We start from the raw sequence: 11,622 nt of genomic DNA, 5'->3' as shown, positions 1-11,622 counted from the left end.
TCCAACCCCTCCTGAAGTGTAGTGCCTTGACAGCCACTTTTAAGAGTTAGTCCTACTTTCATGTTAGTTGCCCTGGGCCGGTTTTGTACTCTTTAAACTGGTCACCCTACTGCGTTGCTTCAGGCTGCCTGGCGGTGCGCGCGCTATGCTACGCAGTGCTATGTTCTGGCGGGCTTGTCACGTGCTCGCGCGCCACAGACGCGCCTCCTCGGGCTCCTGAAGGCTCGGAGTTGCCTCGGCCACTGGCCACGTGACGGCGGCGCGCGGCAGCGCCGGCCGTGCGGGTGGCAGGAGCGAGGGCACGCTGGCTGCTGCACCTGTACAATGCACACACACACACAGAGTTGCCTCTGCCGGGCCTCCCTGGCTGCTGGTCGGAAGGGGAGGACCCCGGGAATGCCCCCGGGCCCGCCCAGGCCGCCTGCCTCACTGCTTAGGAATCCACTGTGAACAAGTGCGGGGTGCTGAATGCCACCCACCCACGCGTGCACACTCACACACCGCACGCGCGCTCGCGGCTGAGTCGCTTCTGAAGAAACCGCTCTCCCTTTTGTTTTCTAACTCCTCTTTCCGCACCCTCCCCCCTGCAACCTCCCCCCTTTCCGCCCGGGACGGCCCCCAAGGAGAGTGATGTCAACAGCCTGAAGGAAGCAGGAACTTGAAACGAGTCGCCGGGCCCCATCAGGTGTGCCAGGGCCGGGTACCGGCGGCTCAGCAGAAGGCGTGTTCAGGGAATTTTGGGAAGATGGAGCTGGCCCTGAGCGGTGGGGGTATAAAGGAGGCCCGGGAAGGATGGCTGGCTCATCAGACTGGACCAGCTCTGCCAGCACAGCCTCCTCCCATCCCAGCGCCTGGAAGCCGACATGCCGGAGATCTCTGCAAGTGTCCTGGCCGCGCCTCTCAGTGAGTATTGCCTCAGGGGCCAGTCTGGGGAAGGAAGCCAGGACGAGTGTTCCCCTTCTGCTCTGCTAAGCCATCGCAGTAGCTTGCCTTTCATGTGGCATCTTCTGGGGCATGTTTGCAGCTGGGCAAAACTGCCAATCACAGGAGTTTGGTAGTACCCAACTAAATGGCCAATGGGGTTTCTGCTGTCCTCAGCACTCATCATGGCCTCAAAGTTCAGGGCACTTTCTGGAGCAGATTGTGTGTGAATAAGAACGCATAGTGTCAGTCTTTAAATATATTATCACGTTTTTATACAGCGCTTCGTGCCTAATCCTACCACTTCTAAGTGTTGTAATAGTTATTACCCAATTTCTCGTGGTACTCAACCTCGGAAGCGTAAGGGGCCGATTCGGGCCTGCCAGGATTCCTTCCCCCTTGTATCCTACGGGCTCAGATATCCAAGGCAGGTGATTGACTCACTGAGATATCTCACTGGCTATATTTAATCACCTGGTGACCACATGTTGAGAGGAGCAAATATGTCCTCACCCCTTAGTCGAATAACGAGATCGAGGACATCATTTTGGATCCAGAAGTGGGGGCTGGGGGGACACGTGCTCCCCTTTACTGGAGCAGGAGCCATAAGAATGCCAAGGTCTCATTCTAAATGTGTACCTCGCAGGGTGAATCCTGGCGGCAACGTGTGAAAGGTTGTCAATGGGGTGATGGTGGAAGCCTGGCCTCTTAAGGGTTATTTCTTCTGGAGATTGTAGGAGATCAGCCAGCAAGGTGCTTTCTGGTTGCTGGGTCACGACCTCCCCTGGGATGGGCCTAGTCTGGTCTGCTAGGGGGTCGACAGCTTCGCTTGCCTGGAAAAACTAGGAGCCATGAACCTAGGATGCAATGTAGGGTCTCTCCTATGGGCAGCCACGAAGCTCCTACTAACCAGGTGGGAGGGCGTAGTTCATGATGCTGGCCTCTGGCGGTGCCAAATAGGGGGCAGAGTAACTACTCCCCTGCTTGCTTTCTCGCTAATGAACAGCCAGGTTGAATTGGCATGACATCTGGATGGCATTAAGGGCGCTCTGCAATGAGGTTGTACTTTGCTCGTGGAATTTTTGAGATGTGTGGTTATAAGTTAAGCTAAGTCGTGGCTGTAAATAAATAAATATATATATATTAGTATTCTCATGGGGCGCCATAAAGTAATTTTGTGCGGCTGTTGGCGCTGTGCAAATCAACAATGAATACATTGTGTAACATGTTACGCTGGATCTATGTAACGGGTAAAAAAAAAGTCGGAATTTCGGGTGTCGTAATTCTGAGGGCGACATTTTGGCCCATTATCGTTAAGCTTAGCCATGGCATGGCGGGTGTTCTATGTCAAGTGTGCTGTGTTAAATGTTATATAGCCTATATTAGGCTCTGTGTTAAGTTACATATTTTGTGACGCGCGCTTTTTCCCTGCATGTCATGTTTCATCTTTTACTTTTTGCTGTGTTTCTCTCTGTTAATGTCATGATATGTTATTGGATAGCTTTCATATTATAGCAGTACATGCTATAGTGTTATATTATGAAGTACTATCCAATATACTGCTGACACTTTCATGGCATCTGTGTTTGCTCTACTCTGATATAGTATGCTGCATACATACCACATGTATCCATTCCATTTGGGAGATCCTAGACCAGCCCTGGTTTTAACTTTGAGTTCTGTGACTTGTCGTCCTGGTGTTCCCCATTATGTACCCAGAACTACAAGTCCCAGAATGCAGTTAGAACCAGAACTGGACTGGCGTCTCCCGAATGGATAATGTTGCGATGCATGATGCTGTGTGCCGTTAGTCAGACGTGGTATGTTACGTTCATGACACTATGAATGTTAAGTTATATCTTATCTCATGCTATGGTATAGGTACCCAGTCAAGTTACCGAAAATAATTCAGAGTGGTACATTTCACTGAAGACCATAATACCGAAAAACACTGAACATTAAATAAATATATATGGGGTAGTGGAGTAACGGGTTAAAATGAGCCAGGGTGGGATTGGGGAGGAGTTGTAAGGATAGGAAATTGGGGCGGGGGGCTCAGAGGGGCGCCCCCAATGTCTTTTTAAAAATCGATGTTCAGTATTTTGGTTGCGATGAAATGTAGCACTCTGAATTTTCCGTCGGTAAGATCACATATACTGTGCACTACTATCCTACAGTGTACATTATGGAAGAGTGTTTTAGAGCGCCAAATGCTACATGCCCCCATTTTATAAAGTGCCAGCGCCATCTGACAAATGCAGCCTCTAATAAGTTACAATATGAAGGGGAAATGAGGTGTCTTGCCAACCACGCAAGCGAGTTTAGGGGCCCAGAAGGGAGCCAAGTGCTGGAGATGGACATCCGCGCCCATTCAACCAGTCCAATGTTTCTGATCAGAATCTTTGTTTGTAGTGTTTGTGGGGGCAACCCGAACCTCGGAAACTCCCTCCTGAGGCCGTCACCCACAGCACCACTTCCCGGCGCTGGAGTTACAGCTGCAATGGGAAGTGGTGCGGCGAGGGGCGCAAGGGAAGGAAGGGTGGGCATGGAGGAATAAGGTGGCAGCGAGTGGGGGCACAGCTCAAGGTCCCGGGCTCTCAGCAGGCGATGGCAGGGGGGGGTCCATGGCCTGGCAGGTGCATGCGGGGTCTCTCGGGTGGGACCATGCCACGTGAGGAGTGAGACACGCGAGGTCAGACTCGCCCACGGCCCAGCTCGCCTCGCCTCACCCGCCACCTCTTCTTTCTTCTCCGCAGCCCTGTGCGTGCTGGTGTCGGGAGGCTTCTTCGCCATGGCCCGGGCGGCGCCGGTCCCCGGAGGAGCGGCTGCGGTGATCGCACAGACCTACAACCTGGCGCTGGGCCTGCAGGAGAGCGCCCCCGTGCTCCTGGGCACCTACGTAAGTTGGAGTTGGCGGGCGTGGGACGCAGAGCTATGCACACCTAACGGGGCGTGAATGGCTAGGTGGAGGCAGCCAGGTCACAGGGATGCCCCGATTGCGGGCATGGCTATCGTTGGGTGGCAGATGCAGCCAGGGCATAGAGACCTGGGCACCTTTAATTCGCCCCTCTTTATCGATGAGTAAGCTCGGCGCTCCGGCTTCCTGGCCTGCCAGCACACACACTGCGCGCCCACGCATCCCGTAGCCACACTGAGGGGTGCCACGAGAACCACACACCCAACCATGTACACTATTGGACGTGTACCTCTCCTCTCCCCCCTAGATTGCCCAGCGCCTCTCGCAGGCTGTTTCAGGTGTGTGCCCCACCCTTGGATATATGACTCCACGGGCGCCTCTCCCGGTCCTCCCGATGCCCCCCAGGGAGCCTGGCCCGTGTTCAGCTCTCAGTGGGCGATTGTGAAAGCTCCCCGGGGGTGCCTCTCCCTCCCCTCCTCCCCCGCAGCGCTGGCAGCAGGTCCGCGTCCAGCCTCGCACACACGCAGCCTGACTCACAGTCGCCAGACGCACTCACAGCTGCACCCACAGCGTTCAGCCTCAGACATCAACCTCCCACCTCACACCTCCGGCACGAGCCATAGTCTTGGAGCTCACTCCCAGCTTCCGCTTTGCTCTTTAACCGCAGGCCTCACTCCCATCGTCCCGCCTCACCCACCGACGTTAGACTCACTCACAGCCTTAAGCATCACTCTTAGGCTTTGATTTACTAAGTCTTCTCCACGGAGGGTTTCCCATTCAAAACCAGGCCCTTATTCTCTGAATGACGTTTCGCCCCAGTTGCAGCGTCACACCCGCCCACAGGAGCAGGCTCACTCACACCCCTCTCATAGCCTCCAGGCTCCTGTTCAGTGTGCATGCTCTCTCCGCCTGAAGTCTCCCTCATGGCTTGCAGCCTGGCTCTCGGCCTAAGCACGAATCGCAGTCGCTTGCTTCGCTCTGGGCCTCATGGCCACTTACAGCCCGCAGCCCCACGTGTCTGTGCAGCCCCTAGACCCACAGCGTGCAGCCCGATTTACAACCACACTGTGCGACTCACTTAACTGCCACCAGCCTCTCCCTTATCCCCCAGCCTCACAAACTCGCCTCAGTTCTGCCCCCCCCCTTTCTCCTGCCAGGCCCAGTCCAAGCCAACACTGCCGAAGGCACAACTCCACACAAACCCCCACTCACAACTTTAAACCCGACACACAGCGTCCAGCCACACCCAGCCTTCGGTTTCGTTAAGGCAAGCCTTACACGCATCCTTTGTTTAAAACAATCTCCTAAAACCTCACTCACAGTATCAAGGTGTACAGCCTTCTGCCTAAAGCATAGCTTCCTGACTAACTGCCGCAGTCCTCACGTACTGCCTCTAGCCTTGTGCCCTGCCTCCCACTACACACTTGTCTCCATCTTGACACCGCGCCGTCCGCGCGCCTACAGCCTCACACCCGCACATCTAACAATCCAGCATCACTCACACACCTTAAGCCAGACTTGAATTCTTCCTTCTCATTCCAAGTGTCTGAACTGACCAGGAGGATAGCTCAGGGGCAACATGGTCGCCATGGAAGCGAGATGACACGGCCCACCGCGCTTAGAAACCTCTGGGTATTAAGCGTGTTATAAATAATCTATCATATCAACTGACTGCCTTCTCATTCTCGTTGACGCATATCAATTCTTCCCATTTCTCTATCCCGCTGCCTTTCTGCATCAAACGCACATCATATCTGTGTTTCCGCTCCATCCTCTTCTCTTTTCTCCTCGCACACACCTGGCCTTCTTTCCCGACACTCCACCCCCACATGCTCCCAGTAGACTTGTTTAGTGCCACGCTGATGCGCACATACTTTTCTAACCTGAATGTTTCTCTTTTTTATTTTTCCAACAGTTGAGTTTCCAAGGCAGCCCGTTCAGTGACCCAGGATTCAGTGCACCTGAGCTCCAGCTGACTGGCCTTCCCAGTGCTGCCATGCCCTACCGGGCCTGGCGGGCGTTGAGCGATGCCGACCGCCTCACAAAGAGCCTTGAGGCCTACACCATCCTCTCTGAGTTCCTACAGCTCGTCCTGGCGGACCAGCAAAGCTTAAATCCCAACCAGGCATCCCTGTTGATCATGCTAAGGACGGCCCAAGCCAACGTCCAGGGCCTCCTGAGCAACATTGCCTCTATCATGAATGGAATGGGTGTACTGGTGCCCGCGGTGGATGACCCGCTGATGGCTGCCTCTGTCAGCATCACAACGTTTCAGAAGAAGGTGAGGGGATACGTGGTCTGCCGCGAGTACAGAAACTGGGTTGATCGTTCTGTGAGGGACTTTTCATTTCTCAAGGATAAGTATCCTGCATAGACTACTGATTAATCCAACCATCTACAAGATGGCGGATTGGAGCCAACCTACGTTTACTGCACCAGGGTCCAAGGCACTACAGCTCCATTGGAGACGTCCTCCTATGCAACAGACAGCGCGAGCCATTTCCCGTAGACCATTGGGAAGGCACTGGATCTGCCACTGTACAGCTGGATAAGCCTGGCCTCCTCCTTCCAGTCCCAAGGGATGAGACAATGGGAAGGCACCATTCCAAGGGGGAGGTGCCGCCACCGCACAGACTGGAAGCTCGTGAGGATGGTTTCACGTGGTGTGGTGTGCAAGCGCACCAGAGTCTTTCTGGGTGCTGTCCTACCAGTGGAAGACATACCATGCCCCTACCTAGGATGAATACGGGATTGCTCTTTGAAGCGCCCAATGGGACTAGTGGTGCAGAGTGTGCACAAAGGCAAGCACCTTTTTAGGATATGAAGGATTCTTATTTATCAAAATAGATATTCCATAAGGAAAATCACACCATCCTGCAAATCTTCCACTTTTATATTTAATTTATTTAGTAATATGTTTATTTAAAGAATTGTATTATTTATTTTTTAATATTTTCAAATCGCTGTTTACTCATCGGAGACGTTTTTCCATGCTTCCTTCCTTATGTCACTTCAAAAAAAAAGTGACGATAAGCGAGGTCTCAATCCATAATGCAAATGTTATCCTTTAAATCAGGGAAATGCTTTAACATGATTTGAATGCTTGTATTTTATTGTGATTTAGATAGCACTTTCGAGAAAGCACTGCACAAAGTATGCAAAAAGAGGTACATAGAAAAATGACAACATGGGAGTGCCGTATATGGGGGCGGGAGGAAGGTTACGGACCAGAGAGAGAGGAAAAGGTGGGGTTTTAACCCGGTACAGAGGGAGAGAGTGACTATCAGGGGGAGGATAGTTCCAAAATATTAGGGCAACAGGGTCCACAGTGGGGGTTAGGGACTGTGAGTGCTTAAAAATTGATCATATTTTCTGTAACTTCCAGTCTTATACCTTTCCAAGCTTAGAAGAAAGTCATTGTGGTCCCCAGATCAGTTTATAGAGTCATACAAGTTGTATCTTATTACACTGTTGGCATCATCCAGTACGATGTGCCCTAAGAAACCAGCGGAGTGCTTCAGAATAAACTGTTACGTAGGATGTAACCGCAGCTCCAGGCACACAACAACATGGAGAACTCAGCAACATAATTCAGTCACGTTTAAATATAAAATGGCCGCAGCGCACACGCGAGCACGCAAACACACATACACACACTTTTAATGGAAAAAAGTAGAGAAAAACAAGCAGCATATGCAGATATTTAAATAAAGCATATACTTGGGAATGAGGACGTGGCCTAGGTTGCCATGAGGATTCATAGCATCGATAACCATGACACTGGGCAGTGAGAGACAATCATCCTGGCTTCTGGCTGTTTGGCGACCAGGTGCCTTTTAGCCCTCGGTTGCGCTCAGTACATTCTTTCACATTACATTACAGAGGAGGCAAAAAACATCAACTCAGTCTTGGTTGGGTTAAGTATAAGATGGCATTATTAATTATTTATTTATTTGTATACAGTATTTAAACTTTCACAAAAGTTCAAATTCAGATTTCCACTTTATAAAATACATCAACAATCAATCCAAATGTTTAAAATCACAAACCATTATTAAAAAGCACTTCATGCTACAGTTATTATTATTATTAATCCACAGCACAGTTAGTTTTACTCTCACATATTATAAACCTTTAAGTCTCCGTTTAAATGCCAACCAAATAGATGAAATGCCAATATCCTTCCCTCCCCTCAGTATGACTGAGACAATCATTTCAAGAGACAACATTACTGACCAATTACGATGTAAAAACTTTTTTTTTTAAAAAAAAGCTGCATTTTAATGTTTGCTTGTAATGTTACTTTTGATACATTTAAGATCTTGGCATTCTAGTACAAATTGCTTATAATGTTGCATTATTATGCCAACTGGGTCCCTTAATGAGTTTGGAGTTTGACAAATGATTCAAAGATGGTAAATTATGAACAAAGTTCATGTCTTTAAAGCAATACCATCTACTGTATTAGAAGGTTTGGGTCTTGGTTGCGCTCAATACTAATTAATATGTTGCTGGAAATCATAAAACTTTCCTTCGCACATTGCCAGGAGTGTCCGAAAATCAGTACACTCTACAAATTGTTTTTGGATGTACACTGGACACACTTCCCTAATGAATAGCACTTGTTTTAGAGTTTTACATTTTACCGTCTCAACAAAATAGTTTTTCACTCCAAAATAATATGGCGTTCCTTGCCACAATATGTTGAATTACTGAAAGGTGAAATCTGGAACCGATAGCACAGAGAGGCCTCCAAATCAGTGCCGAGGACTACAGAGCAACGTGAGATGTGCAATGATCGAAACCTGTCAGTTGCAATGGTTCCACTCGCACGTTTTGTGTTAAATAGTCCCTTACCTTTGTTACTCAGTCATTCACAGTACCGGAACTGAAACATGGAATCCATAACTGGTTCTGATCCGCACAATGTTTAAAGGTGTGACGCTTACAGGTTTGTCCAATGGAGACATTTTAAAAACATGACGTATTAACATGTTTGTTATTGTGCATTAGTTACAATTAGTATGACATTTTAGTAACTCGGCATCATTTCATTTTCGGCAAAGCCTATTAAACCATTGCATAAGTAATTTACACAATCTAAAATGGCCCAGCAGTCAGTAGAAGAGTAACATTTAAGCACTTCATTATATTCGGTTCGGAATTCAAAGCCCATTTTGCCATTAAAATAATGAGGTATGTTTAGCCGTGTTTCCATACAGTTCTGGGAAGGCTATTTTACGCTAGGAATTCAAATGGCCTCAGTAATAACCCTGAACTGAGCAAAATAAATGTTCATAGTTTTATTAAGATTAAACAAACATAACTGGCGACATATACAACACGCTTTGGGTTTTCATCAGAGTTCAAGAAAGCACTTGCTCCATGAGGCGTCCTGCTGTCTAAGGAGTGCAGTCGAGGGTGTGTCTATCTTTTGCACGTGCAGGCTAGGAGAAATGAGCGAGCAGCTACCATGTCTCACAACGAGGAGATGCAAAAGTGGCAAGACCCTCTCACATTATCACAGGCCGCCGCCCCTTCTCGCGTGCAGTCAGCGGGAGACAACCGACAGCGCCCACACAAGATCCTTCCGCCAGCAGATGTCACATAAACGCTATTCTTCAGCTCTAGGATCTTCTTAGCGAGGCAGTGTCTATTGTCCTCTAGGGTGCAGGGATGTCATCTCATCTCTAGGATAACCCTGAGTACATGCACACGTGTTTTTGGACGTGACTGTGGATCCAATGGTATGTCCTTCTTGCGTGTATTGTTCTCAGTCAGGAATCAGTATCCCAGCAGTGCCTTTAAATCAGTCAACGTGAATACTCCCATAATATGCACCCCGTAGGTGCTTTGGGGTTCCTTCAGATCTGTCATGGCGCCATGTATGGAGCTAGTCCAACTCCCAACAAACCATGTAGGGCATACAAGAATGACCAGTGCTGAGGGATGAAAGGTCAGATGAAGGGGCTTGGGTAGGAAGGAACCTTCATGCCCCAAGCCTACTGGCCATTGGCCTCTTCCTGGAGTATGTGCCATTTTCCTTGAGGGCCTTCCTACCATGGGCACACCTCTGAAGCACCGGGGAGCACAACCCTTTGTGCCTATTCAGTCCCTGGACTCTCTCTCGAAAAGGTCCCCTTCCAAGGTTTTTTAATGACTGACCTTTTCACTTCCTATAAACGCACTTAAAAAGATAGGCAGGGAGCACGTTTGGGCCGACAGGAAATGCTGTTTTTCCTTATGACATAGGAATAGTCAAATTGCACTTTGCTAAATCACTCCAAACATTACTCACTTGAAACTTGAGACATCTTTGAATGTTCATGTAACAGGAATGCAATACATGTAATGTGTGCACTTTACAAATGGACAACATGTTATGTACGTGCCTATTTAATAACTCAATCTTATTTATGAAGGGAGCTGTTTACATGTTTTTTTTAAAAAAATGATTGTCCTACTTAGATATGTAAAGATATCAGGAAAGCTATTTATTGTCTTGTACGTTTTGTCATTTTGACCAAAATGAAGTATATTTACATATTTCTTTTTATAAATGTTGTGGACCAATAACGTTACTTGAATGTTATCTCGTTCCCAGTGTGTGTTGGTGGACGATTTGCAGTCTCTTTTCTAACCTGTCGCAGTTGGATTGCACTATGTGCAATGCTGCCGATTACTTTTTCAAACTGTTATTTTTTTATAAATAAAGTTATTTATTATTGATTGTTGCGCTGCTGTCAATGGTTGAGGGTTGCTTCAGAAGAAAGGGACGTCTGCTGTACAGACGTCTAAAGGTCAGATTGGGAGCCTTAACATTGTACACAGCCAATGGGCCTGTTTCAAGCGCGGACTGAATTCACCATTACAAGCCCCGCCTCCTAGATCACGCTCCAATCACAGTCATTCCCACGTGCCTCACAGTCACCAGCGCGACCGCTACCACGACTTAGGTTCTAAAGGCTCCTTTGAAATTCCTTTACACGCAGAACAAACTTCAGCAGTGATGCAGATACCTAAGGTACGTTTTATTTTCATTTTTCTGTTTGTTTTTGAAAAAGCCGTTAGCACCCACGTTTTAGGATCGCACGTGCTAATGGCAATAACAGCTGCTGGGCGTGGGTAGGGATGCCAAGTCATCAAAATGCCGGGGGTAGTGGAAATGACATCACAATCCTGATGACATCACAGGAAGTAATGTCACATGACTTGACCCTGGCATGACCTAAAGCTGCCCTTTAACCCTGGCAATATCACTGGAAGTGGCTCGCAGGTGTTAAAATGATTGCCAGGTCACCAATAGTACACAGAAGTGTTGTACAACAATATAATGCTGCCTGTGCTCGCAATATATGCCCGCTGTGCCATTACAAAGCGCATGTTTATGATGTCTGCTTCTGCAACATATACAGGAAATGCCCTGTAAATCATATGTCATCCTGCCCATGCCCCAATGTATTCCAAGAGTGCCACAGTTTGACCACTTTCATGATGGCCCCCACAAAATAAGTTAGCACTGCCATTGTAAAACTCTTCTTCATGCTTCTTGTGCGTAATCATATGCCACTTTATCGACAGCACCCACAATATATATGCCAGCACTGCCCTTGAGTGTGGTGCTGCTGTGGTAGGAATAGAAACAGTAGCGGATCCAGGGTGTCAAAGATGGTCCCGCAACCTTTCAACATGGGTGCATGCAAGGAGCTGGAAAGGGTAGACTCCTGAAGAAATGTTTAGATAAAAGGTTAGATTCGGAAGCATTGGAACCTTATCCTTAGCGT

The 11,622-nt window shown here is 48.5% G+C and overlaps 1 protein-coding gene across 1 annotated transcript; it reads left to right on the top strand.

Annotated features, from left to right (window-relative positions):
- The first annotated feature begins 298 nt into the window (after window positions 1-298).
- Window positions 299-10,567, top strand: LOC138580970 (cardiotrophin-2-like). The gene is made up of 3 exons (XM_069651941.1): window positions 299-903; window positions 3,678-3,820; window positions 5,754-10,567. Exons 1-3 carry the CDS (start codon window positions 864-866, stop codon window positions 6,210-6,212), a joined length of 642 nt encoding a protein of 213 aa, XP_069508042.1. The 5' UTR covers window positions 299-863; the 3' UTR covers window positions 6,213-10,567.
- Window positions 10,568-11,622: the final 1,055 nt, after the last annotated feature.

Source organism: Ambystoma mexicanum, chromosome 3p, assembly GCF_040938575.1.
Source record: "Ambystoma mexicanum isolate Mex_15411 chromosome 3p, UKY_AmexF1_1, whole genome shotgun sequence".
Classification (NCBI taxonomy): domain Eukaryota; kingdom Metazoa; phylum Chordata; class Amphibia; order Caudata; family Ambystomatidae; genus Ambystoma; species Ambystoma mexicanum.
This window is presented reverse-complemented; position numbering and strand designations above follow the sequence as displayed.

Coding starts and splice junctions, on each gene's coding strand:
- LOC138580970 (XM_069651941.1), top strand. CDS start 864: ATGCCGGAGATCTCTGCAAGTGTCCTGGCCGCGCCTCTCA. Junction 904..3,677: donor TGTCCTGGCCGCGCCTCTCA/GTGAGTATTGCC, acceptor TCTTCTCCGCAG/CCCTGTGCGTGCTGGTGTCG. Junction 3,821..5,753: donor CCGTGCTCCTGGGCACCTAC/GTAAGTTGGAGT, acceptor TTTTTCCAACAG/TTGAGTTTCCAAGGCAGCCC.